This window comes from Anthonomus grandis, chromosome 17 (assembly GCF_022605725.1).
Source record: "Anthonomus grandis grandis chromosome 17, icAntGran1.3, whole genome shotgun sequence".
In the NCBI taxonomy this organism is placed as follows: domain Eukaryota; kingdom Metazoa; phylum Arthropoda; class Insecta; order Coleoptera; family Curculionidae; genus Anthonomus; species Anthonomus grandis.
In genome coordinates, this window is record NC_065562.1 from 11003775 (window position 1) to 11027250 (window position 23476).

The following is a 23476-nucleotide window of genomic DNA, read 5'->3' on the forward strand; positions in this document are numbered from 1 at the left end:
GAAATTTAAACTGACTAAAGCTGATCAGAATAGACACTCGACAGCGTTACATTCTTTAAGCACCCCACATTTACCGAGAGTAATAATAAATACACTGTTAAAAATTTTATGTGTATTTTGCGGAAAATGTCGAACATAAAATAGCAAAAAGCTACTTCAGTGGAAAAGTAGCAGAGCGAAAGTCTATTTACTTAAAATGTATATATTTTATTTTTATACCTTATGGCATAGGCGAAAGCCATCACGGCATCAGATACGAATTGCAGTTGGTCTTCAAATACAGTGTTTTCTTCGGTGAGTTTTTCCTTTCCAGTGCAGTTTCTCTCGTATCTCATGTTGTAAGGAGTTATCGAGCTATTGGGGTAGCGACAAGAAAAGTGATGCTCCCAAAATTCTGAAACAAAGTGGAAATATGTTAACTAAGAATAAAATTTCATATATAATAATTAAAAAAACAATAGTTTTCTTTATTTAGTAGCATTTGGTAAGTAGAAATGTAAGGATATATAGAAATAGGTATTTATTTATTCTAAAATTATATTATATTTTTAAGAAATTAGTTAACAACAAATATTAAATATAAAAGTAAGGTTTTTTTACAAGAGATTCATGAGCTTTCTCATCAGTAAATATCTATTATCTGTCTATTCATCTATCAGTTATACACATATCAACAAATTTTAGTATTACTTAATTTATACGACTTAAAAGAACTTCGTGAACTTCTTAGCCAAGATTTGTAGAAACTTTGGGTTGATATGTACTTAGATCATATCTAGTGTAAATATTAAAACTCAATGTTAACAACATGTTAACATAAAAGAATGTAGCGACCATCAAACTATCAGTCTAATGAGTAACGCTCTCAACATATTCCTAAAAATAATACATCAGAGAATTTTATGGAAATTAGAACAAGATCTGAACAAAACCCAATTTGGCTTCAGAAATGCAATATGAACAAAACCTTTATCAACTACGTTTAATTCTATTGCTTAAAAGAAAAAATATAGACTAGAAAGTTTTTTGAATAATTTATACTACAGTCAGAAAGCTAATATTAAAGTGAATAATGCATTCTCAAAAGAAGTGAAAATACAATGTGGAATAAGGCAAGGATGTGTACTATTGTCACTATAATTTAATCTTTTTGTGGAAGAAATCAATCAGAGAGCACTGGAAGAAACAACAATGGGAGTAAAGGTTAATTGAACACTCATAAACAATATTCGGTATGCAGACGATACCATACTTATTGCTGAAACAATAGATGATTTACAAAGCTTGGTTGATCAAGTAGTGATGACCAGCGAGGAGAACGGACTTACCATAAATTAGAAAAAAATCAGTTCAACAACAAGAAAAATTATGGATCAACGAAGAACTACCAGATAAAGTCATTAAAGTAATTACAAATACTGAGAAAAAACGGTCAATGAAGGTAATAAGTACACTAAATAAATTAAATCAAAAATTGGACAAGCCTAAACCATATTTAAGAGAATGAGAAATCTGTTAAAGAAAAAATGTTAGTGATCGAATGGAAGCAATTGAGATATGATCATATAGAGGGATCTTAAAAATATATAAACAAATATAGAACATAATTAAGATAAGGATACTGCAAAATCTGGCAAACGAGATAAAAGAAGAGAAATATAGATTGTTGCTGGATATTATGCAGGAAGAAAGAAGCAGAGAAAGAAGACCCATTGCTTAGTTAAATAACTTGACAAAATAGTATAGGTGTAGTTCCGTTGAATTGCTTAGAGCTGCAGCATCAAAAGTTGGAATAGCTTTGATAATAGTCAACCTTCTAAGAGAAGATGGTACTTTATGCATAAGAGAAAGTGCAAATATTGTGTAGTATCAATAGAATCAAAGAAAACGACCAAAGAGTCATTTTAGAACAAAAAAGCAAGAAAAAGTAAAGAAATTTGCAGTAATGGAAGAGTCAGTAGTAATTTACTATAAAGGGATGCAATATACAAGCTGACAATTTATGAAAAAAAAGTAATTAGTTATAATAAGTTATGATGAGAAAAAAATTAATAATGAGACTATTGAACCTGTTAACAAATATTACTCTACTTTAGAATACAACAGAAGATGCGATCAATTATTACTAGCACAAGGATGGTCAAAACTTGAGTGATAACATTTTCTAATTAATTAATCAACTAATCGATTAAATCAACAAATTGAAATTTAAAAGTTTACAAGTCAATGAGAGAATATTAAGAAAAAAAGAATTAATGATCATGATAGCACAGAAAGGCAAATATAAAAAATAAAAAACCAGCGAGAACAGAACAAAAATCACACGACCATGACTGCAGTAAAAATTACCAAATTACCTAAACAGACTATTCATGTATAAAAAACTTTAAAGGGATCAAAGATGGAATTTAAATCATTTATACAATCATAACTTTTTTGTATGTTACTTATTTATTGTAGAAAATATATTTATAAATATACTCTAATAGAACACAAGTTACTATTGTCTCTAATTTCCGAACTCTGAATTTGTGGTGATTTTTAAAAGTGTTTCGTTAATCTTAAAATATTAAAAAAACCTTGATGTCTGTGAATTCAAAGTTCATTAAAATTATTTATTTAGGCTTTTAATAATTCCACTATAACTTTTACACATACTCTTAAGGAAAAAAAACTTATCGAATGGCTAAATCATATAAAGGCTTTGTGTAGAATTCTTAACAAACCTTTTGTAAAAATTGGGTGCTGAAACTTCACCTACATCGACATAACTAAAGAAAAATCTCTACTAAGTTCAAACTTGGCGGGCAAACTCGATAAAATCCGCGTAGTAAAGTTAGAAAAGAATAAATTTAGATTAATAGCAATACCACTTATTGATACTAAGTAAGAATGTATGTATGAGTTTTGTAATCATTACAGCAATACTGGAAAAAAGCTTTTGTCAACCAAAACTTCATCTACGGAAATTTATGGTAAAAACAAACATATATTAATTCAACTTAAATTAAAGAGTAAAACAATGGAACAAATTATACCTGTCATTGCTCTTGTATCACGAAGATAACCACCAAAAAAGAAAAAATAGATAAAACACAGACAGAAGAAGTTAGAATAGAAGAAAAAGAGGACAAACATTTATCTGGGAAATACGATTAAAAAGGCAATATGAGTGACATTTATTAAAAAAATTAATAACTATCAGTGGCAGTTGGGTGGATTTTTGATAGAAAGGTCAAAAAAGTTAGAAAAGTAGCTCGAATATTACATGAATACAGGGCTCTTTTTTAATTTATAATCAATAATACATTTGACTGTTATGTATTTGACGTCTTTATATACCTATATGTAAAGTAATTTTTTAATTTCCATCGGCTTTTCCGAATGTTGAGTCCCGAATTTTTAATTTCCCGAATACTATTTCCGATATACTTATCCCGCAGCTATTTTCTCGAACAACTATTTTTCTCGAGTGATATATTTCAGTAAGTATTTTATCCAGAAATAAAATTTATTACCAGTTGGGTTGGGTGGTCATAGGAAACTTAACGTTTGGGAATAAATTTTTATCTCTTTCATCGATTTAAAGTTATTTAATGTCTTACATGTTCCAGACTTTTACTATTTTTTGACCCTATATTCTTATATCTTCCAGGAATTTAAGATACTTTGCACATTTCTAGGATTCTGAAGAAATTCTTATTGCCCTTCAGAAATTCGAAATAATTTTTAACATAGCAGTTTTGATCTTTTCCTGACATTGAGGCGAATTTTTCATGTCATTTAAGAGTAATTTTTTCTTTTGTTCCAGGATTTTAAAATCCAATTGTTATTATTTTCTAGAGTAAGTTGTTTTCTTGGGGCTATTGATCTAATGAAGCAGCCACCACCCATAATAATACATATCATTTGAATTATATATGTAAATTTATATAAACTTTATACTTTTCTTGCCTTTAAAATAATTTATAAAAAAAATAAAAGAAATTAAAAGAACTTTACACTCATTGCAAGTAAATTGCGAACATTGCAGTGTAATTTTTATTACTTATTTTTTACTTCTAGTTTCTTCACTTTTTAATACATCAAATTCTTAAAGGGAGGGTAAACAGTACCCTTCATGCATATGTTATCAATTCAAATCTCCTAATCTAATTTATTCAGAGCTAATTATTGCTCAATAGTACCCAAGCAACACATCATATATTATTATCGTTAAATATATACTTATTCAACAATTTTGTAGTAAATTTTTGGTTCTGATATATTTATCAACCTAGGGCAAGGTATATTTCTTAAACTGTAGAATATACGTATGTCATATACGATTCTGTTTACAAAAGGCAGAAAATTTCGGCATTTTAAAAATTGACACGGGATTTACATATCTAGTTTTTAAACTCGATTACTACACCTCAAATATTCGATAAAATTCTTCTGAAAAATCAATGTTTTTTTGACTATATTATCCAATCTAATAACGCTGTTTATATACTAAATATTTATATATAAAATTATATCAAATTTAAATGAACAGTGATATTGAATTAAATATTGAATATATATTTTCTGCGAAAATATTGTTTTTCATCAACACAACCCTTAACCCCCCACCCACCCCATACATTTCCCCAGTAAGAAATTCTTTCGAAAAATCACCGTTTTTCATCTATAATATTGTAATCTAATTGCACGGTTTTTGAATTAAATGTTTATTAATATACATATATTTAATTTATATCAAATTTACATAAACAAACTGTGTTATTAGATTAGATACTAATGATTTTTAAAAACAATTTCTTACTGGTAAATTGTGTGGGGTAGGTGAGGGGTAAGGGTAGAGTTAATAAAAAATGTTTTTTTTACAGAAAATAAAAAGTCTTTTTAAAAAAAATTATAGGTGCTAAAAAATCTATAATTTTTTCATCTATATTTTTCTCACATGACCCAACTAAAACGTAAAAAAACCTTATTTTATTTTTTCGAAATCAAGGCGTATCACTATGAAAATTGCAATAGTGCCATTTTTTATCGCAAATAAGTAAAAATTCAGTTTTTAGTCGTTAAGTTTGGAAAAAAATCAGTTTTTTTTGGTTCTAGAAAAATTTTTATCATGTCGATTTAAAAATACAACTTTTAAATTAAAATCTTGGTATATTTATCAACATTTTATCGTCAAGGTATATTTATTGAACTGTAGAATAAGATATACAAATAAAAAAACCCAAGAATATAAACTTGCTCAAAACTAAACAAGGATTTAAAAAATATAAATTTATTTTAGAAAAATGCAGTAATGTTGTCTTTTTTTATAAAAATATATAAATCCCCTATTGACGCCATTGACAAAAATTAATTTTTTTCTTTGTACGTCGAGAAATTGATGCATAAAACATATCTGCAAATTTAAAAAAAGTATCTACATTGGTAGTAAAGGTATTAAAAAAAGTCTCGTATCATTAAAAGCATTTTATAAACGTCTTTAAATGATATACAATATACCATACTTAAACAATTGACTTTTATGAAATAATAATTATATATTATTAACATGTAATAAACGTTTTTGTTAAACGTGAATAAAATAAAAAACATAATGTTAAGTTCCTCAACGTATACAACCAAATGTACGAAAAATTTACATCTGGTGTAAGCAAAATATTAAGGTTTATTTAACTATCGTGTATTGCTGGGGATAGTTTATGAAAATTAAACTTGATATTTGAATTACTTATTCAACCTATTCAATAAATAATTTAATCCCTGGAAAGCAGTTGTTAAGAAAGTTTTTTTTCTGAAAGACTATTTCATAAATGAACTCTATGAAAGTTTTAAGCTTATTATCTTCTTCAGAATCTCATAAATCTAATATTAAGTTAGAGAAAAAAATTAAAACTCTAAGTCTCGGTCTCAAAATATCTTTTTATATCTATTAATCAGGTAACATGTTTCGCTACTAAAGTATCCATAGCTTTTAAAACGACTAACTTGCTATAGCAGTTTTCATTTTTTTCTCTAGTTACATAGGTCTCTTTGAGATAATGGACGAGTTCTTCCAATAATATTAAGTTTCTCATCATTCCAAACAAATTTATATAAACATTGCTAATCCTTTGGAAATTTGGCTCCTTTCCTAATAGATTTGCTATAAACAAAGTATCTTAAACTTAAATAGATTTTCGCAAATAAAGCTTCTAATTTTATTATTTTGCATTTAAGTCAACACAAGTCTACACATATTAACCCGAGTCGTTAACCGACGAGAACATACCCAGCCCGAAAACTCTACAGTAGCTATCTGAAGTTAACAAAGTTTTAAATTACCAAAACTTTAAGCCATTTAATGTCTTAAATGTTCCAGACTTTTGAACCAATTTTCATATTTATTCGATGTTTTTTAAGGTATTTTAAGTTAAATCATTTTTATATTTTCTAGAAATTGATAATAATTTTTTTGTATTATCTTTAAGTAATTTAAAGTAATTTTTTATTTCAAGCTCAGGCATTTAATATATTTCTTAAATACTAAAAGTAATTTTTTTTAACACCTTCGGAAAGTAAGTAGTAAGTAGTATTCTAAGTAGTTTTTTTGCAGGGATTGTACGGCAGTTTTAGTCCAGGAACAGACAATAATTTTCCAAATCGTTTAGGCATTTAAAATCGAATTTGATGACTAAGAGAATCATTATAATAAATATATTAATATAATACTGTGTATTATAAAATAAATACTCTTGCCCTATATTTTTTTTTTATAAATGCTCTTAACCTAATAAAACATAAATAAACTAAAAAAGTATATATGCAATTTTATTTCATTGGAAAAGCATTTATAAAATGAACATTAATTTTGAAATACCACGTATTTAAACATGACAAAGTATCTAGACCTTAAATGGATTTTCTCAAATAAAGCTTTGAATTTTATCATTAAGCATTTAAGTCAACAAGTGAACACAAGTCTTCATTTATATTAATTTAAGTCGTTGAACGGCGAGTACATACCCAGCCCGAAAACTTTGCAGTAGCTATCTAGTTAGCAAAGTTTTAAATTACCAATTACATCGAACTTTAAAAAGTTAAAAGTTTTTACTTCAAGCTATTTAATGTCTTATATGTTCCAGACCTTTGAACCAATTTTTATACTACGTATTTGAAGTTATTTTTAATTGAATCTTTTTTGTGTTTTCTAAAGATTGGAAATAATTTTTCAGAAAATTTTTGAGGTATTTAAATTAATTTTTTATTTCAATTTTAGGTATTTAAAATATCTCTTAGAAATTAAAGGTAATTTTTATTTTACACCTTTAAAAATTTAAAAGCCTTTTTTGTTCCAGGGATTTAACTGCATTTTTTATCTATGTCGGGCATTAAAATAAATTTTATATGACTTTAAGGCTCTTGTTTTTTTTTAAGCAGTTGAAATAATTTTTATATCTTCTAGGAGTTAAAAATGATTTTTTATAACTCTTAGACATTTGCAGTAAGTTTCAATTCTATTTTAGGCATTTGAAATTGAATCGCCACTGCCAACCATAGTTATTAATTAATACATTTACATGCCACTCTATATTGTAATAATAAATATCTTATATTTTCATAAGCTTAGAATATTTTGTATGCAATTAATAATTTTTAAAAGTAAGGCGCAGTCTACCTAAAAGGCACTCTATTAAACCGCACTTGTCTGACCGACTTAAACAAAATACAAAAAAAAAATAGAATTAACTTAATGGCATTAAAAGCAAATGAGCGTCGAAGAGTAGTAATCCGATGATGAGGAATTACCAGAATCTTATACCAGAACATCTGATATCTCTGGAGTGAATATTGAAGCGTGTTTCAAATATAGATTTAGAAGCTAGTGAAAATAACGGGTTTATTAGATTTTAAAATAAGAAGTTACCGGTATCTACACCTATTCATCTTTAACCAGTTTAGTTCTTTAAAAGTATTAAATATATGGTCATATATTCGTAATCCAAATATTAGGCATGAACAGGTATTTTGTATTCTTTGTATCCGATTTTTATGAATGGCGTTTAAGCATGGACCATAAGCGAAATCACAATAATTGGAATTGGACAGAACCAGAGATCCATAAAGCGTCCTGCGAACATAAAAATTAAGAATATGACAATTATTGTATACAAATTTTAATGATAAAAATGACTTTTGAATTAATAATTTGACATATTTACGAAATCTCAATTCAGTGATTTCTGGTCAACACCCAAACCTTTTGCAGTATCCAAGACTTAGTAAGAGACACACCATTCATATTATATTTTAGAATTTATTTTTACAAGTTTAAGGTTAGGTTAAAAGAAGAGTTGTTTATTTAAGTAATTCTGATCTGAAGTGTCGTCTGCAAAAGCTTACCTATAATTTGTAATTATATTAACATTGGTACCATTACTATAAATTAGTTTATGAATTTCAGTAGCACGTTAAATGAAATAAAATTGAATTAAATAAGAAAAGTATTTTACTAAAAGCTTATTTTAGAAGAGCAATCAGAAGTATTTTGCAAAAATTGCAAAAGTTGAAAAAGTACAAAAGTACTTGCAAAAACAATTAAATTGCTAGGAACTAGCTTAAGCCTTTTATCAGACGTACATTAAAATATCTTAGAGTCCTGCAATGATTTTTACAGTTTTCTTAAGACCTTAATTAAATATTATTCTTTTGCCCTTCTTATCATTGATAATGTAGGATTTCTAAGCCTCATATGCCACTCATCTATATTACTGGTTTTCTTAAAATTTCGTAATGCAGTATCTCTTTACCTTATAAAAACTTTTACGTTTGGTGTCAACCATGGACTCCAAGGTTTAATTATTTTTGACTTTTTATATAAAGCATATTTATCAGAAGTAGAAAGGAAAAGCTGATGACATATTAAATCTTATTAGATGTATTTTATTTATATATTATAACAAAACAAATTAATTGAAGATGAGTGTAAAAAGCAACAGCATTAAAATTAATAAAATTCCTATACGTCATTAATAGGGTGTCTTGGTTCACAGTAAACCAAACAAGTATTTATTTGTCCAATCAGGCAAATTATCACCTTTCAAGCACATAATCTTCCTAACCTATTTTTTCGGCACTATATTTGAGTTTTGTACATTTCCCAGAATTTATAATCGTTTTTTAACCCAATTCTACGTCTGTTTTACCTTATTAAATCTTAATAAATATTAGGTTACACTAATAAATAATAATATTAAAAGACATTATTTAAGTATAAAAAAGCATTTCCTTTAAAAAAATATTAGTACCCTTTAAAATAATAGCCAATATTACATTAAAAAGTAAAAATGTTTTTAAACCACTGCTAACAGTCGTCCAAATCGGTACTCAATATAAATAGTGAATAATACGGCGATAAGGAATTCATTGTTTAACCGGTCCACCTTGAGATAATCCGTTATGTGTTAGGGTAAAACGAGCCGACTATACCAAAATCTAATGTAATAGAAATAATTTTATATTTTTTTGCAAAATGCTCTTAATTAAAAAAATATTTTTATTAAAAGAAAATTAACCTAAATAAAAAGTCAAAAAGTATTTAATTTTTATTTCATTCTTTGCAAATCTCTCTACAATTTTATTATTTGAATCCTCTGAACTAAAAAAAAAATCATTACAACCTAATTTTTTCATTTATTTTTTATTTAAGGATATTTTAATTTTTTAATTTTTTAAATCTCTAGAGAAGCAACAGCCCTCTCTTACATCTCCTTATTGACGCCCATGTCATTAAGTAAAATTTCTTCGTGCATTAAATATTTAGGTCAAAGATAAGGAAAAAAACTTTTTTGGAAACTTCTACTCTATCAAATTTTTTCTTCGTAAGCCAGGAAAGCCTCTGGACAATAATTATCACAAAAGTTTTACGATTAATTATTTTCTCCAGGAACCCACAAATTTGACATTAAGTTTTTCTCATTAATCTTAGACAATTTATATATATATAAAAAGTTTACTAGCTAATCTCTTGCAAATTCGGCTTCTTTTCCCAATAGATTTGCCATACTCTTATATAAAAAGAGCCAATAATTTTGTAATATCACCTATTTTAACAGTAAAAACTATCTGGAACTTAAATGGATTTTCTCAAATAAAGCTTTTAATTTTATTATTAAGCATTTAAGTCAACACAAGTCTACACATATTAACCCGAGTCGTTGAACGGCGAGTAGACCCAGCTCGAAAACTCTACAGTAACTATCTAAAGTTAATAAAGTTTTAAATTACCAATTACATCGAACTTTGAAAAGTTAAAAACTTTCTACTCTAAGCTATTTAATGTCTTTTATGTTCCAGAATTTTGAACCAATTTTCAATTTTATTCTATATATTTGAAGTAATTTTAAGTTAATTTGTTTTTGTCTTCTAGAAATTAGAATTAATTTTTCATTTAATTACAGGTAATTAAAATTGAATTTATATAAGCCATACCACTGATAGTTATAATTATTATTTAATATTTATATGTTACCATATGTATATTGTATGATATAAATATGCGGGTAGTGGGAGGTACTTTTCCATTATCCTAATAAAGAATAGACTCCCCAGGGAGTTAAAAGTTATTTTTCTTTCACACTTTTGGAGATTTAGAAGTCTTTTTTGTTCCAGGGAATTGACGGTAGTTTTGATCTATTGAAATGATTTTTAAGTAAGGAAGCACTAGCTCTAGTAACTGCTCGAGAGAATCTGATAAATCGTATCATATATAATAAGATCCAGAGTTTAATCGTTTCTCCGATTGAACCAGGGGACGGGGAAAGGAGAAAGCTATGAGAACATCTGACGGCACAAATATACAAATATTGATAACGAAGTTATCATTTCACAGAAATAGAACAATTAAATAAAAAAAATTAAAACTCTCAATCAGTTTGTATGCAACGACTACTTCTCTATATTTTTGTGTTTTGTTGCTAAAATGGTAATCAAGAGCCCTCTCTATGAGTATTAAAAAAATATATACAGGGTGTCCGGAAATTACGCGTCAGAATTTCGGTGGGCGATTCTACATAAAAAACGAATGCAACAAACTCTTATACAATTTTTGCGAAAACTCAAAATTAAGGAAGATAGAGGGTGTTAAAAAAACATTTTTGTAATTATTTTTTTCAATAACTTTTTTTCTAGTCTACTGATTTTCCCCAAATTTTGCATGCCTGTTGCTAGTATTTCTTTGTATTCACCCTATTAATAATTTAACGGTAATCGTCAATGACAAAAGGATTAACCTGCCCTTCACCTTAAAAACAAAACTTTTTTGTTTTAATCTTTTTATAGATTTGGAGATAAAATTAGTTAAGAGCATCAAAATATCTTTTAAAAAGGTGCTCTTGTTCCGTCATCGTAGAATTAACGGATTTCGAGAATAACGACGTTAAACATTTACATACGTTTAATTAAAAATTTTGATTTTCAAAATTAACAAAGCAAGTCTTGAAACGAAACGCTTTAGTTTCCATGAAAATGAGTTATGATATTGTATTATAAATTTTGACATATAATATTATATAATATAATATTATTTGCAAATTTAAAATCATTAAGATTAAAAATAATATGAATATTAATAATAATAATTTGTATTAACACGCGACATGCATTATTATTATGATGCAGCTGGGGAAAATGCGGTAAGAACACAACGTTTGTACAGAAAAGCATTTCCGAATAAAAGAATACCACGATCGCAAATGTTAAGACACTAATGAGGAAAATTTGGAGCATTTAAAATTAGTCAACGGATCTCCGTGTTTTGAGTGAGATTGAGAATAACTCTACTCTTAGCGTAAGATCAATTGCAACTCAGGAAAATATTCCCAAAAATTGCAGTTCATGAAATTTTACAACAGCAAATTCTACATCCAAGAGGTTCAAGCTTTAAACCCTGAAGATCCAGTGGTTTGATTAAATTTTTATAGGACCATTAGAAACCTGCATAATCATAATAAAAATTTCACATAGTTTATTCTCTTCACCGATGAAGTTGGATTTGGACATGACGGTTTAATAAATCTTCCTAATAAACATAATTGGTGCGACGAAAACATTTGGTGCGAAGAAATTTTTTTCCGCAAAGGCTAAATGGTAGGGTCTACTTAAACTTTTCATAAAATGTGTTACCCAAGCTACAAGCCGGCGCTCTATCTCATTTCAGTGGAGTAGTAAGATAGCATTCATATTAAAATTTTCCTGAAAGATGTATTGGACGCGGTAGGTTTGTGCAATGGCCTTCCAGATTGCCAGATCTAAATGCTATGGATTTTTTCTTTTGGGGTTACCTAAAATCTCTCGTTTACGAGGTTCCTGTAAGTAACCGTGAAGAGCTGGGACAACGAATTATTGACAATTGTGATATAATTAGGCAGAAGAAAGGCATATTCTCTAGGATTCGTTGAAACTTCCAAAGAAGACTTAATTTATGTATTGAAATTAAAAGGCAACATTTCGAAAATTTTGTATGAAAGTATTTCTTCAAAATTAAATTAGGTGTGTTATCGTAAATAGTTATTTTATTTAACAAATTACCCTTTAACAATGTATGTTTTCAAGACTTGCTGTGTTAATTTTGAAAATACGAATTTTTAATTATTACAGGTACGGTTATGTTAAAAGTCGTTTTTCTCGGAAACCGTTAATTCTACGATGATGCAACAAAAGCACCTTTTTAAAAGATGTTTTAATGCTCTTTACTAATATGACATCCAAATTTACAAAAAGATTAAAACAAAAATGTTCTATGTCATACAAAGGAATACTAGTAACACGCATGCAAAATTTGGCGAAAATCAGTACACTCACACACAACACCTCGTATCTTCCTTAATTTTAAGTTTTCGAAAAAATTGTATAGACGTTTGTTGCAATAATCCGAAATCCTGACACGTAATTTCCGGACACCCTGTATATATTACTCTTATCATTACAATGCAATTTTTATTATTTATTTTTCATTTTTCGAATCTTTAGGCAGATTTGAGCCCTTTTCTACATCCCTTTGGCGACGCCTATATTATCAATAGTAGTATAATCAATATAAAATAGAATATTTGAATGTTTTTTCGTACAGTGTATTAAATATTTTAGTCAAGGACAAAAAAAATGTTTTGGAAACTTATACTACATCAATTTTTTTTTATAAGCCTCTGGACAGTAATTAGGAAGAAAGTTTTTTTTTAATTAAAAAATAAGAGAGATAAATGAATTCTATCAAAGTTTAAGATAAGTTATTCTCTCCAGAATCCCACAAATTTGACATTAAGTTTTTCTCATTAATCCACAACAACTGATATAGAAAAAGTTTATTTGCTAATCTTTTAAAAAATTCGGTGTCTTTTCTCAATAGATTTACTATACATACAAATAAAATGAAGAGGAATTTTGTAATACCACGACAAAGTGTCTGGAAATTACAAAGACTTCCTGAAATAAAGCTTTAAATTTTATTATTAAGCATTTAAGTCAACCCAACCCTACACATATTAACCCGAACGGTTAAACGGCGAGTACATACCCATCAGGAAAACTTTACAGTAATAAGTAGCTGACGTAAATAAAGTTTTAAATTACCAATTACCTAGAAAAGTTAAAAGTTTCCACTTTAAGGGATAAAAGAGAACAACACTAGCAACTCGATAACTTCTAACCTATTTAACATTCAGGTGGAGATGTCGATGCTTTAACGTTGTTAGCCTAATTAAATTTATTTGAATTTGTAATGGTGAGAAGCAAGTTTAGCCGTTCCTCAGATTAAATTTAATTGTATAGATGTTTAGTATATTTCTCTAATAATTACACGAGAAATCATGTTTAATTGTAACTATATTAAGTTAATCCAACCTTAACGATCCTAAGCGTCATCTGTACGAGTAATCAAGTTGTTCCGACTCCATTTGAAGTGAAGAAAATCGATCGGTTAAGAATTAAATCTACCCGTTCCATTGCTTTCTCCTTAATGGAGAGACCTGGATTAATTTATCAAGAATTTTTGTTAACTGAAGCAGTTTAATGGATTAAGGAATTGAAAGCGTTATTTTCTAATACGCCGTTACTCGATTTCATGTTACGACCTGCCAATCAATTTTTAATTTCCGCTAATGCACACGATGTCTCCATTTCAGTTATTTAATTTGAGAGGAATATTACATAGAGCCACAGCTTTTATTGCTAACCAATAAAATTTAGTATGAGGATAATTGCTAATAGTATTAATTCAGTAATTACTATTTAATCAATTAAGCTTATTTTATAGATATCAATTTGTCTATAACGTTCTCTATAAAATCGTCTGATATCCATTTCCAGCCAATATCCATCTATCTAAATCCAACCAATAACACTTAACTTATTTTTCAACGTTCTTTCTTTCCCTCTTTTTAATGCTTCAATAAAATATTTCTATCTACAATAAGGTCAATATAATAATTATAAAATAATGTCCATTACTATTGTGTTAGAGAAAATACATGGATGAACTTTTCAAGAACAAATAAGAACTAGAGAAAAAATACCAACAGGCTCGGATATAACATAAGAGAAAGTTTGCATAGTACCAAAATAACTCAACAAGGAAAAGGCATCAGGACCAAATGAAATGTATGAAGAAATGCTTAAGCTTACAGAAAACGAATAACTGATTTTTGTACCACTTATTTGTGTGAAGAATTCTGATATCTACGAGTCACATCGACTTCGAAATAGCGTTTGATAAAGAACAGCATCAAAAACTCATCAAGACGCAGACAGAAACTGAAATAGACTACATGCGCTTAATAAGAAATCTGTATGCAGATCAGAAGACAATAGTACAAGTAGAACAAGATTTTTCTATAGAATTTCCTGTAAAAAGAGAAATTAAGCTAAAAGTAGCCAAAGTAATTCCATTGTATAAAAAAGGTGTAACTAATATATGTTAAATGTCCTAAATATCTAATCTGTAAAACAAAGAATTATGTTTAATGTGTACTTGTTTATCTTTAAACTAAAGAAACGTTTACTATCCGAATATATTTGTCAAAAATTAAGAGTATTCGCAGATGTACATGAATACAGTACAAGAAATCGTACAGATTTTATTCTGGTAGATAGATGTCGAACCAGTCAAATGTTCAATACTGTTTTATTAAAGGGCTTAACTGATGACAATAACATCAAAAGTTGTGATAATTTGAACCAGTTTAAGCGGCACCTGAGAGGATTTGTTTTGAATAAATGTTGAAATATTGTGACATTTATTTTATTCTTGTCTTTGTCCGTTTTGTTGTAATATTTTGTAGCCATGTAAAATTTTAACTTTCATTTTAAGCTCACAATTTTATCTTTACCATTTTATATTTACAATTTTAACTTAACCATTTTATATTAGTAATTAATTTTAATTTTAATCTTGGAATTGTATTTACAATTTTAAACTTTTTTATTTTTGCCATTTTTTATCTAGGTTAGTTTTTATCACTTTTTAATGTTTAGTTTTTCGTGCTTCTCAAGGTTTTTGTATTTTTTTTCTCCTTGCAGCCTAATGTATTTCGTAGTTTGTATATTTTATATACTTTTTTTTGATACCAGTTTTTTGTATGTAGCTATTATGCTAAATAAATGATATTATTTATTCATAAATTATTATTCTAATTATAGAGCAATCAGTTCATTATCCAGTTTTTCCAAAAACCTTTGAACTATATATTAAAAATTCGTTAAGATCATTTTTTGCAAAATATAGATGACTAAGTTCTGCGCAACATGGTTTTACCCTTTCTTAAAGCACAGAAATTGCATTGTGTAATTTTCAGAATTACTTAGAGACTGCCCTTGATAAGTATATTTTGGGGCTATTAATTGATTTTTCTCGAGCTTTTAATTTTGTAGATCATATAATATTAATTTACAAGCTTCACAGATATGGTGTTAGAGGAACGTCATTAGCTCTATTGACATCGTACCTTTGGAACAGGATGCACATAGTCACCATTAATAAACAGAATAGCAGGTCTTGCCTAACAACGCAGGGCGTGCCTTAAGGCTCGGTCATATTTTAAAAATCTTTGTTGATCTTTTAATTTTAATAGAGCGTTTATTACCTAAATTTAGAATTAAAGGTATATCCTAGGCTGATGACACTAATGCCTTAATTCCTACTCTTATTGATGCTGCAGAGACTTTATATAACAGAATAATTTTATGGACTGAAAAAAATAAATTATGCCTAAACAAGGAAAAAACGAATTTTCATTAAATAGACAGTAAAATTTTCATTAAATAGACAGACATAAGAAACTGTAAATTTATTTAAGGATAAACAAACCCAGTTGTCCTCTTCAAGTAGTTCCAATCTATTAGGCATTACTTTTGACCAAGACCTGCAATGGAATTCTCATATTGAAAACCTGTGTTGCAAGTTAAGAAGTAGCTGCTAGGCTTTAAAATTTCTTTTACAGCATTGTAGCAAACAAGTCTTTTTAATTTTGTATTAAGCAAAATTTCATTCTTTCATGCGATATGGCATTGCTAATTGGGAAATGAGTTCAGGAGCTTTTAGAATATTTATAATGCAAAAATACGCCATAAGGATAATTAGTAATCTCAGGTGAAGAAATTCATGTAGAGATCATTTTAAAGAAAATAAAATTCTTAAAAGTAGTGTCTATATTATATGAAATGGCTGTTTATGCTTATAAGAATAAATTTATTTTTAGAGCCAATAGACCTGCACATATTTTTAATACACGTCGGCAAGAACTTCTTTTGCCAAATGTCCATCAAACTGCCATTTATCAAAGAAACATTATCTTCAATGGTTGTGGAATTTTTAACTTAAACCCTGATTGGACTCCAACCCCAACTCTCCAAATATATATATTTTTAAAAGGAGACTTAAGAACTATCTAGTTGAAAAAAACTGCTATAATTTAAATGTTTTTTTTTTCTTAACTGTACATATAGATGCTAGGTACAATTTTAAATTTTATAACGTTTTTCTTTCCTTTATTTAAATTTATATGTAATTTATTGTTAGGTAACTTAAATTTTATTTAGTTCAAGATATTTATCTGTTTGACCTTTTCTTCAGTTAAAGAACTGTATTTTATATAGTTATTTTGTACTGCTGAAATAAAAAGTATTATTATTAATATTACTAATCAGACTATTAGTATTTAATACATATTTAGAGAAGTTTTTAGAAAAGCATTCCAAGATTCAACAGACAATATACCAGTCAACCAAATAATCAATAATCTAAGATACGCAGACAATATTATACCGAAGGCCTACAAAAATATTAGATCGTGTAGTAACCGCAAGTGAGCATTATGGCATGAAACTCTACTGAAAAAAACTTACATCCTCATAGTAAGCAAAAACGCACGAATACCGTTTTATGCTAACAATATTAGATTACAATAAATAGGAAAATATTCAACCGCATGAGCAGTATGCTATGTAATAGAAGCTTCATAGGTATGCTGAATACCCTATGCAATATTAATATGAATATATGGTCGCGCATATGAATTTTTCGTTGTGATGTCGGTTTTGTCCTGTTATATGGTGCAAAAATCTGAACCCTTCCTGATGCCTTCTGTAAGCTCTTACAAGCATTTAAAATGGGGTGTAATTGGCACATGTTTCGAATATCTTACATCGTGTAACCAACAAACACGATTCTAGAATGAGTTGGATAACAACCAGAAATGTTAACATCAGTAAAAACTAAAAAAGCAGCGTATTTTCGACACGCAATGCGAAACGACACATATCGCCTATTACTGTTGAATTATAGGGTAAAATTGAGGGCAGAAGAAGTCCGGATCGATGAACACTATCCGGGTTAAAAAATCTCAGGCAATGGACTGAAATATCATCCACCACAATATTTAGCCGTTAACAACATCTGAACCAACATGATTATTAACATCCAAAGAGGATAAGCAGCAGAAGAAGATGATTATTATGTATTACTCCCATTTTTTCTTCTTATCCTTTAATTGGCTAGTTCAGTATTTCTATCGCTGAAAGTAAAGGCTAAGAGTTGCAAGACATAAAATTTTAGTTCCTTTGTATTTAAAACTTTAGTGTTTTTTTCCTATTAAATGGAAATGATGATAATGAAAACTGGAAAAATATTTCAACTAAGATTTTCTATTCTGAAAATAAAACCTTTACAGATTTTCTGTAGTGTCTGCCATATAAGTTGCTTTGTTTTTATGTGCCAAAATATTTATTAATTAGAGTACTGGTAATAGAACCCACACCGTATAATCTCTTTAACATGCATTAAAATGAAGTTTACCTAGGATGACTGCTGGATGATTCTATACTAGTAACGATCAATAAGATCCATCTACTAATCTTCATTTTCCAACGAGAACTCTTTCAGCAACTAAAGTTTCTAATCTCCTTTCTTGGATAATTCAAACTTTCTTGATTTTACTCTGAGTTCATCTCTCAACTATCCATCGTATATTATTAAATTCAAATTATCAAAAAAATTAATTTTAAGTTCTTCTAACACCATCGACTAAGCTTTCTTAAGTCATTGTTTTTATTTTTCAAGAATACTTTCAAGCAATCTCAATTTTCTTCTGATCTTAATATGTATTTTCATCATAACTGCAATTGAGTATTTTATTGAGAGCCAATCTTCTGCCACCTTCTGTAAATGTTCAGTAAGATAATTTTTTCAATGTATGGCTCTACCTAAATGAGGCATGTAAAATACACTTTAAAACCTAACAATATATTCATGCAATCCTTGAATATTTTCCAAGGATCTTCTTTACTATATTGTGTCTTTCCAGAAAATTTCCAGAGATAGGGGGCAGATATTCATATCCAAATCTATTAAAATATTGATTGAATTGTCTGAATTTTGACGTATAGAAGCAGACTTTATGTTTGGTTTAAAGATACATCTGTGAATTTAACGGATGACACATTCACTAGACATCACTATTTAAAGTTTCTTTAACGTCACTTGGACCTAGCAGCATAGACTTGAGTGTTTACAGTTGATGTCTTAAACTTGATCCACTTAAACTACGATCAGAAATTATAATTTATTTGCAAGAAAACTGTATTTGATAAAATTCTTATAAAAGCGTTTACAATTGAAAATCTAATATATAACGAGATAATATATCTAAAACTATAATTATGCGTAGTAACTTGATTGTAACTAGGGGTTGCTTGATCAACATCATTTAATCAACTTGACCTATTCAGCGACCTTAAAACTAAACGAGAAGATTAAAAAAACTTTGAAAGAATTACGTAAGTAGAGAAAAAATGAAAACCCTAAGTCTCGGTCTCAAAATATATATAGGGTGTTTGGTGCATCGTGTGCCAAACTGAATTCAGTGATTGGGGAGGTCTTTGGCTACCTCTTCAGCCCTCATAAAAAAATCTTGCTCAAACAGATTTTTTTATACTGGGTTTTAATGGTTTTGAGTGAACATTTATTTAAAAAACATTCAAAATTTAAAAGTTGTTAACTTTTACTAAATTTTATTTTCGACCTTTTATTTGCCATGTTTGACGCTTCTTTTGAAACTAAAATTACCCGCCAGCGACATCTAGTTTTTTTTTACAGCGCTGCAAACATTTTTTTTCAGTAAAAAATAAGCTTAAACGTCAACTTTCGGTTTAAATTAAAAAAAAAACTAAAAGTGATCATGATCTCCCAATTTTTTTCAAAACATCTCTAGTCTGTTTCCATTCTAATGATGTGCAATATGTCATAAAAAGTAATTGGTAACATGACTAATTTTCAAATTTACTAAACATAGTCGCATTTTTCTAATATTCAACAGGTGAATAAAAACAAGTTTATGTCTTAATCAGCGATTCAAAGCAGGGAAAATAACATTAAAAAACAAAAATAGCCTTTTAAACATTTATTTCATCATTTACAAATCCTGCTCAAATTGTTCACCTCTGTTTCGAATGCAGGCCCGACATCTTTGTCGTATTGTTGTACAGTTGTAGTCCGAAGTCGTATTTCGTTTTTGATTGTATTAAAGGCTGCTTCTATGCGTTGTATCAGTACCTCCCTCGTTGGAACTTTGGCGTATACCAGCTCTTTGGCACGTCCCCAGACATAAAAATCTAATGTAGTTAAGTCTGGGGAACGTGGCGGCCATGCAATAGGCCCATCGCGCCCAATCCACGAATTGGGGAACACATTGTCAAGGTATTCCCTCACAGTTAAACGCCAATGCGCGGGACAGCCATCGTTTTGAAATACTATGGGCACATCTTCATTAAACACGGGCACCTCGGCCAATAATTCCGGCAGATCATTTTGCAGGAACTCTAAATTATTATCGCCATTGAGGTTATCGGAGTATTATGTGGTCCAATTACCTGATTCCCAATCACTCCTGCCCAAACGTTCACACTGAATCGATATTGAAAAGAGTTTTGTCTTTTGGCATGTGGGTTTTCCTGTTTCGGTGCCCAGTGGTGCAAGTTGTATAAGTTAAGAATCCCTTCTCTGGTAAATTTAGATTCGTCCGTCCACAGTATTCTTTTTAAAAAATCAGGATTTTCCACATCTGTGTGTAACAAAAACCGACAAAAGTGAACTCGTCTGTCAAAGTCACCACCCTCAAGACCTGCAACAAACAAAAACCATTTTAATTCCTCTGGAGCAGTAAATCATTGCACTAAAAGATTTTTAAGTGTGTCATGTCATAACATAATATCCATTAAATTGCTAAAAGTGGCGTCATAATTTTCATTACCTGCTAAACAAAGGTAACGTCAAATAACTACGTAAACTACGTACCTTGAACAGGAGTCACGTGGAATGGATATTTTTCGTTTTGTCGAAGGACCTTCCACACTTTCCATATTGAAATATTAAGTTGTGCCGCCACATCTCTAATGCTTCTTGTGTCCTCTTCTTCAAATAATGCCAGTATTCTTTCGTCCACTTTAACATTATGTCGCACAACATGTCCCCTTGGTTCACGGAGAGTGACACTCTCAGTCTCGCGTAATCGCCGGTATGTGTCTGGGAAAACTCTGCGGCCAGGCAATCGTCGACCAGGAAAGCGTTCGTGGTAAAGCCGTTGCGCTGCACGAGCGACACCACGGGCCTCACCATAAATCATTATGATATCCGCATATTCTTCGTTAGAGTATGTCGCCATTGCAACAACAAAATAGTCAACAAAGTTTAAAAATAACAGAAACTTAATAAAACGTAACAAAAAACAACAAAACTTAACGAGAAAATACAACCGAATGAAAGAATCGTGGAGTACAGAAATCTAGCACACACGTTAGACAGCAGAGGCAATGATGTCTCAACTAAAAAATAAGATTACATGGCTACTGCGCCATGTAATGGACTTCGGACTACAACTGTAGAAATACGACAAAGATGTCGGGCCTGCATTCGAAACAGAGGTGAACAATTTGAGCAGGATTTGTAAATGATGAAATAAATGTTTAAAGGGCTATTTTTGTTTTTTAATGTTATTTTCTCTGCTTTGAATCGCTGATTAAGACAAAAACTTGTTTTTATTCACCTGTTGAATATTAGAAAATTCCGACTATGTTTAGTAAATTTGAAAATTAGTCATGTTACCAATTACTTTTTATGACATATTGCACATCATTAGAATGGAAACAGACTAGAGATGTTTTTAAAAAAATTGGGAGATCATGATCACTTTTAGTTTTTTTTTTTATTTAAACCGAAAGTTGACGTTTAAGCTTATTTTTTACTGAAAAAAAAAGTTTGCAGCACTGTAAAAAAAAACTAGATGTCGCTGGCGGGTAATCTTAGTTTCAAAAGAAGCATCAAACATTGCAAATAAAAGGTCGAAAATAAAATTTAGTAAAAGTTAACAACTTTTAAATTTTGAATGTTTTTTAAATAAATGTTCACTCAAAACCATTAAAACCCAGTATAAAAAAATCTGTTTGAGCAAGTTTTTTTTATGAGGGCTGAAGAGGTAGCCAAAGACCTCCCCAATCACTGAATTCAGTTTGGCACACGATGCACCAAACACCCTGATTTTATTTTATTTTGAGTCCGAGACTTAGGGTTTTAATTTTTTCTTTAAACGAGAAGATGCTAGCTCAGATAGTTATTGTAAGTCTTTCCTAAGGAGTCCACTAATATAATTTTTTTGTCTGTCTGTCTTAGAATTTCTTCGAAAAGCACTCCTTGAACGATAACGTTCAGTTCCAAAAGAGGCTTTAAAAAATCCGACAGGATAAACGAATAAAGATTTTTAAGGTGAATTTATAAAATTGACGTTACTAGTAAGATCGTAATCAGCATATTTGTCGCTGACAGTTAGCACTTGTAGAATTCTTCATGAACTTAACCATTGATTAATAAACTTGACAATTGGCGATTGCAGTAACTGTTTAATGATCAGAGGACGTTATTAGCATTTTTATTGACTGAAAGTTCGATATGCGACGATACGTTTGTTAGATGATATTACTGTTTTGTTATAAGACCATCATAAAATTCAGTTTTCTCCTTATTTAGCAGCAGTGTGTTGGGACAAAACTAAAACTTAGCTTAGTTTTGCGCAAGTATATACTCTCTCCCTTTCTCTCTCCTTCGTGTCCTCTGAGTTCTCTAATAAGATGTTATTGCTAACGCAATCGAAAGCTTGACCAAAGTCACAAAATCGCGCTGATTTATATTACTTATTTTCAAATCCATGGAAATCAAGGTAAGAATATAAAAACATGACTATGATTCTTGTCTTTGATCAACGTTCGAAAACTTCTCGATCACAATATTAATAATCTATGCCCGCATTAATTGGTCTCTTTTTCTACCAAAAAGAATCTAACACATATTTACCTGACACCCTGTTAATAATTATGTGACTTTACAAAGCGTTTACTTACCAGCCGCTAATATTATATAACTCATTAAAATTTTGAAAAAAAAACCGTAACAAACGATATTCTTAAGTATGTTGCCACGGAGCTACTTTGCATAAAGTTATTCGCATCATTTAAGTGAGAAGCCATTAAGATGTTCCCGACACGCCTCTGTTCAAGCGAGCCGGAGAGCCATAACTTAGAGGCCACTTACTTTGGTTAAGGACTTACCATTTTTGCTATGCCTAATTGAAAGCAGCCGTCGCACCCTCGGTGATATGATAAATTTCAATTTTTACTAAGTGTCCTTCTGTTCTAGCCATTAGCCTATTTTAAATAACATTTTATATTTACGGGGTGTCCGAAACTCGAAAGTGCTTATTGAGATATCGGAACTCATAAAAAATTAAATATAAGGGAGTGGCTGCGTTACTTAAGCAAATCAAACTATTTAGGTATGTGTAGAGCAAAGTTCTTTATTAATATTGAGTGCTTTCGGATTTTAGGCCTGAGGTTAAGACCTGAAAGTAACTTCGAAAGTCTTTTATAAAAAATCAATCCATGTCAGAAAATTTTTAAA

The 23476-nt window shown here is 29.4% G+C and overlaps 2 protein-coding genes across 2 annotated transcripts in view; both read right to left on the minus strand.

The window, feature by feature from the left end:
- LOC126746648 (metabotropic glutamate receptor 2-like) overlaps nucleotides 1–23476 on the minus strand; it is a 593383-nt gene that overhangs the window by 101734 nt on the left and 468173 nt on the right. The window contains exon 8 of the mRNA XM_050454987.1: nucleotides 220–394. Within this exon, the coding sequence (XP_050310944.1) occupies nucleotides 220–394 (175 nt within the window). The remainder of the gene's footprint in view (nucleotides 1–219; nucleotides 395–23476) is intronic.
- Nucleotides 20116–21483, minus strand: LOC126746652 (uncharacterized). The gene is made up of 3 exons (XM_050454991.1): nucleotides 20825–21483; nucleotides 20401–20651; nucleotides 20116–20349 (listed from the first exon to the last, which is right to left on the minus strand). The coding sequence occupies exons 1-3, from the start codon at nucleotides 21189–21191 to the stop codon at nucleotides 20281–20283; spliced, it is 687 nt and encodes a 228-aa protein (XP_050310948.1). The 5' UTR covers nucleotides 21192–21483; the 3' UTR covers nucleotides 20116–20280.

Bases quoted from the DNA above. Each gene is read 5' to 3' on its own strand.
- LOC126746652 (XM_050454991.1), bottom strand. From the start codon at position 21,191: ATGGCGACATACTCTAACGAAGAATATGCGGATATCATAATGATTTAT. The intron at 20,652-20,824 runs GTACGTAGTTTA...TGTTTGTTGCAG, and splicing joins CCACGTGACTCCTGTTCAAG to GTCTTGAGGGTGGTGACTTT. The intron at 20,350-20,400 runs GTAATTGGACCA...ATAATAATTTAG, and splicing joins CAGGAGTGATTGGGAATCAG to AGTTCCTGCAAAATGATCTG.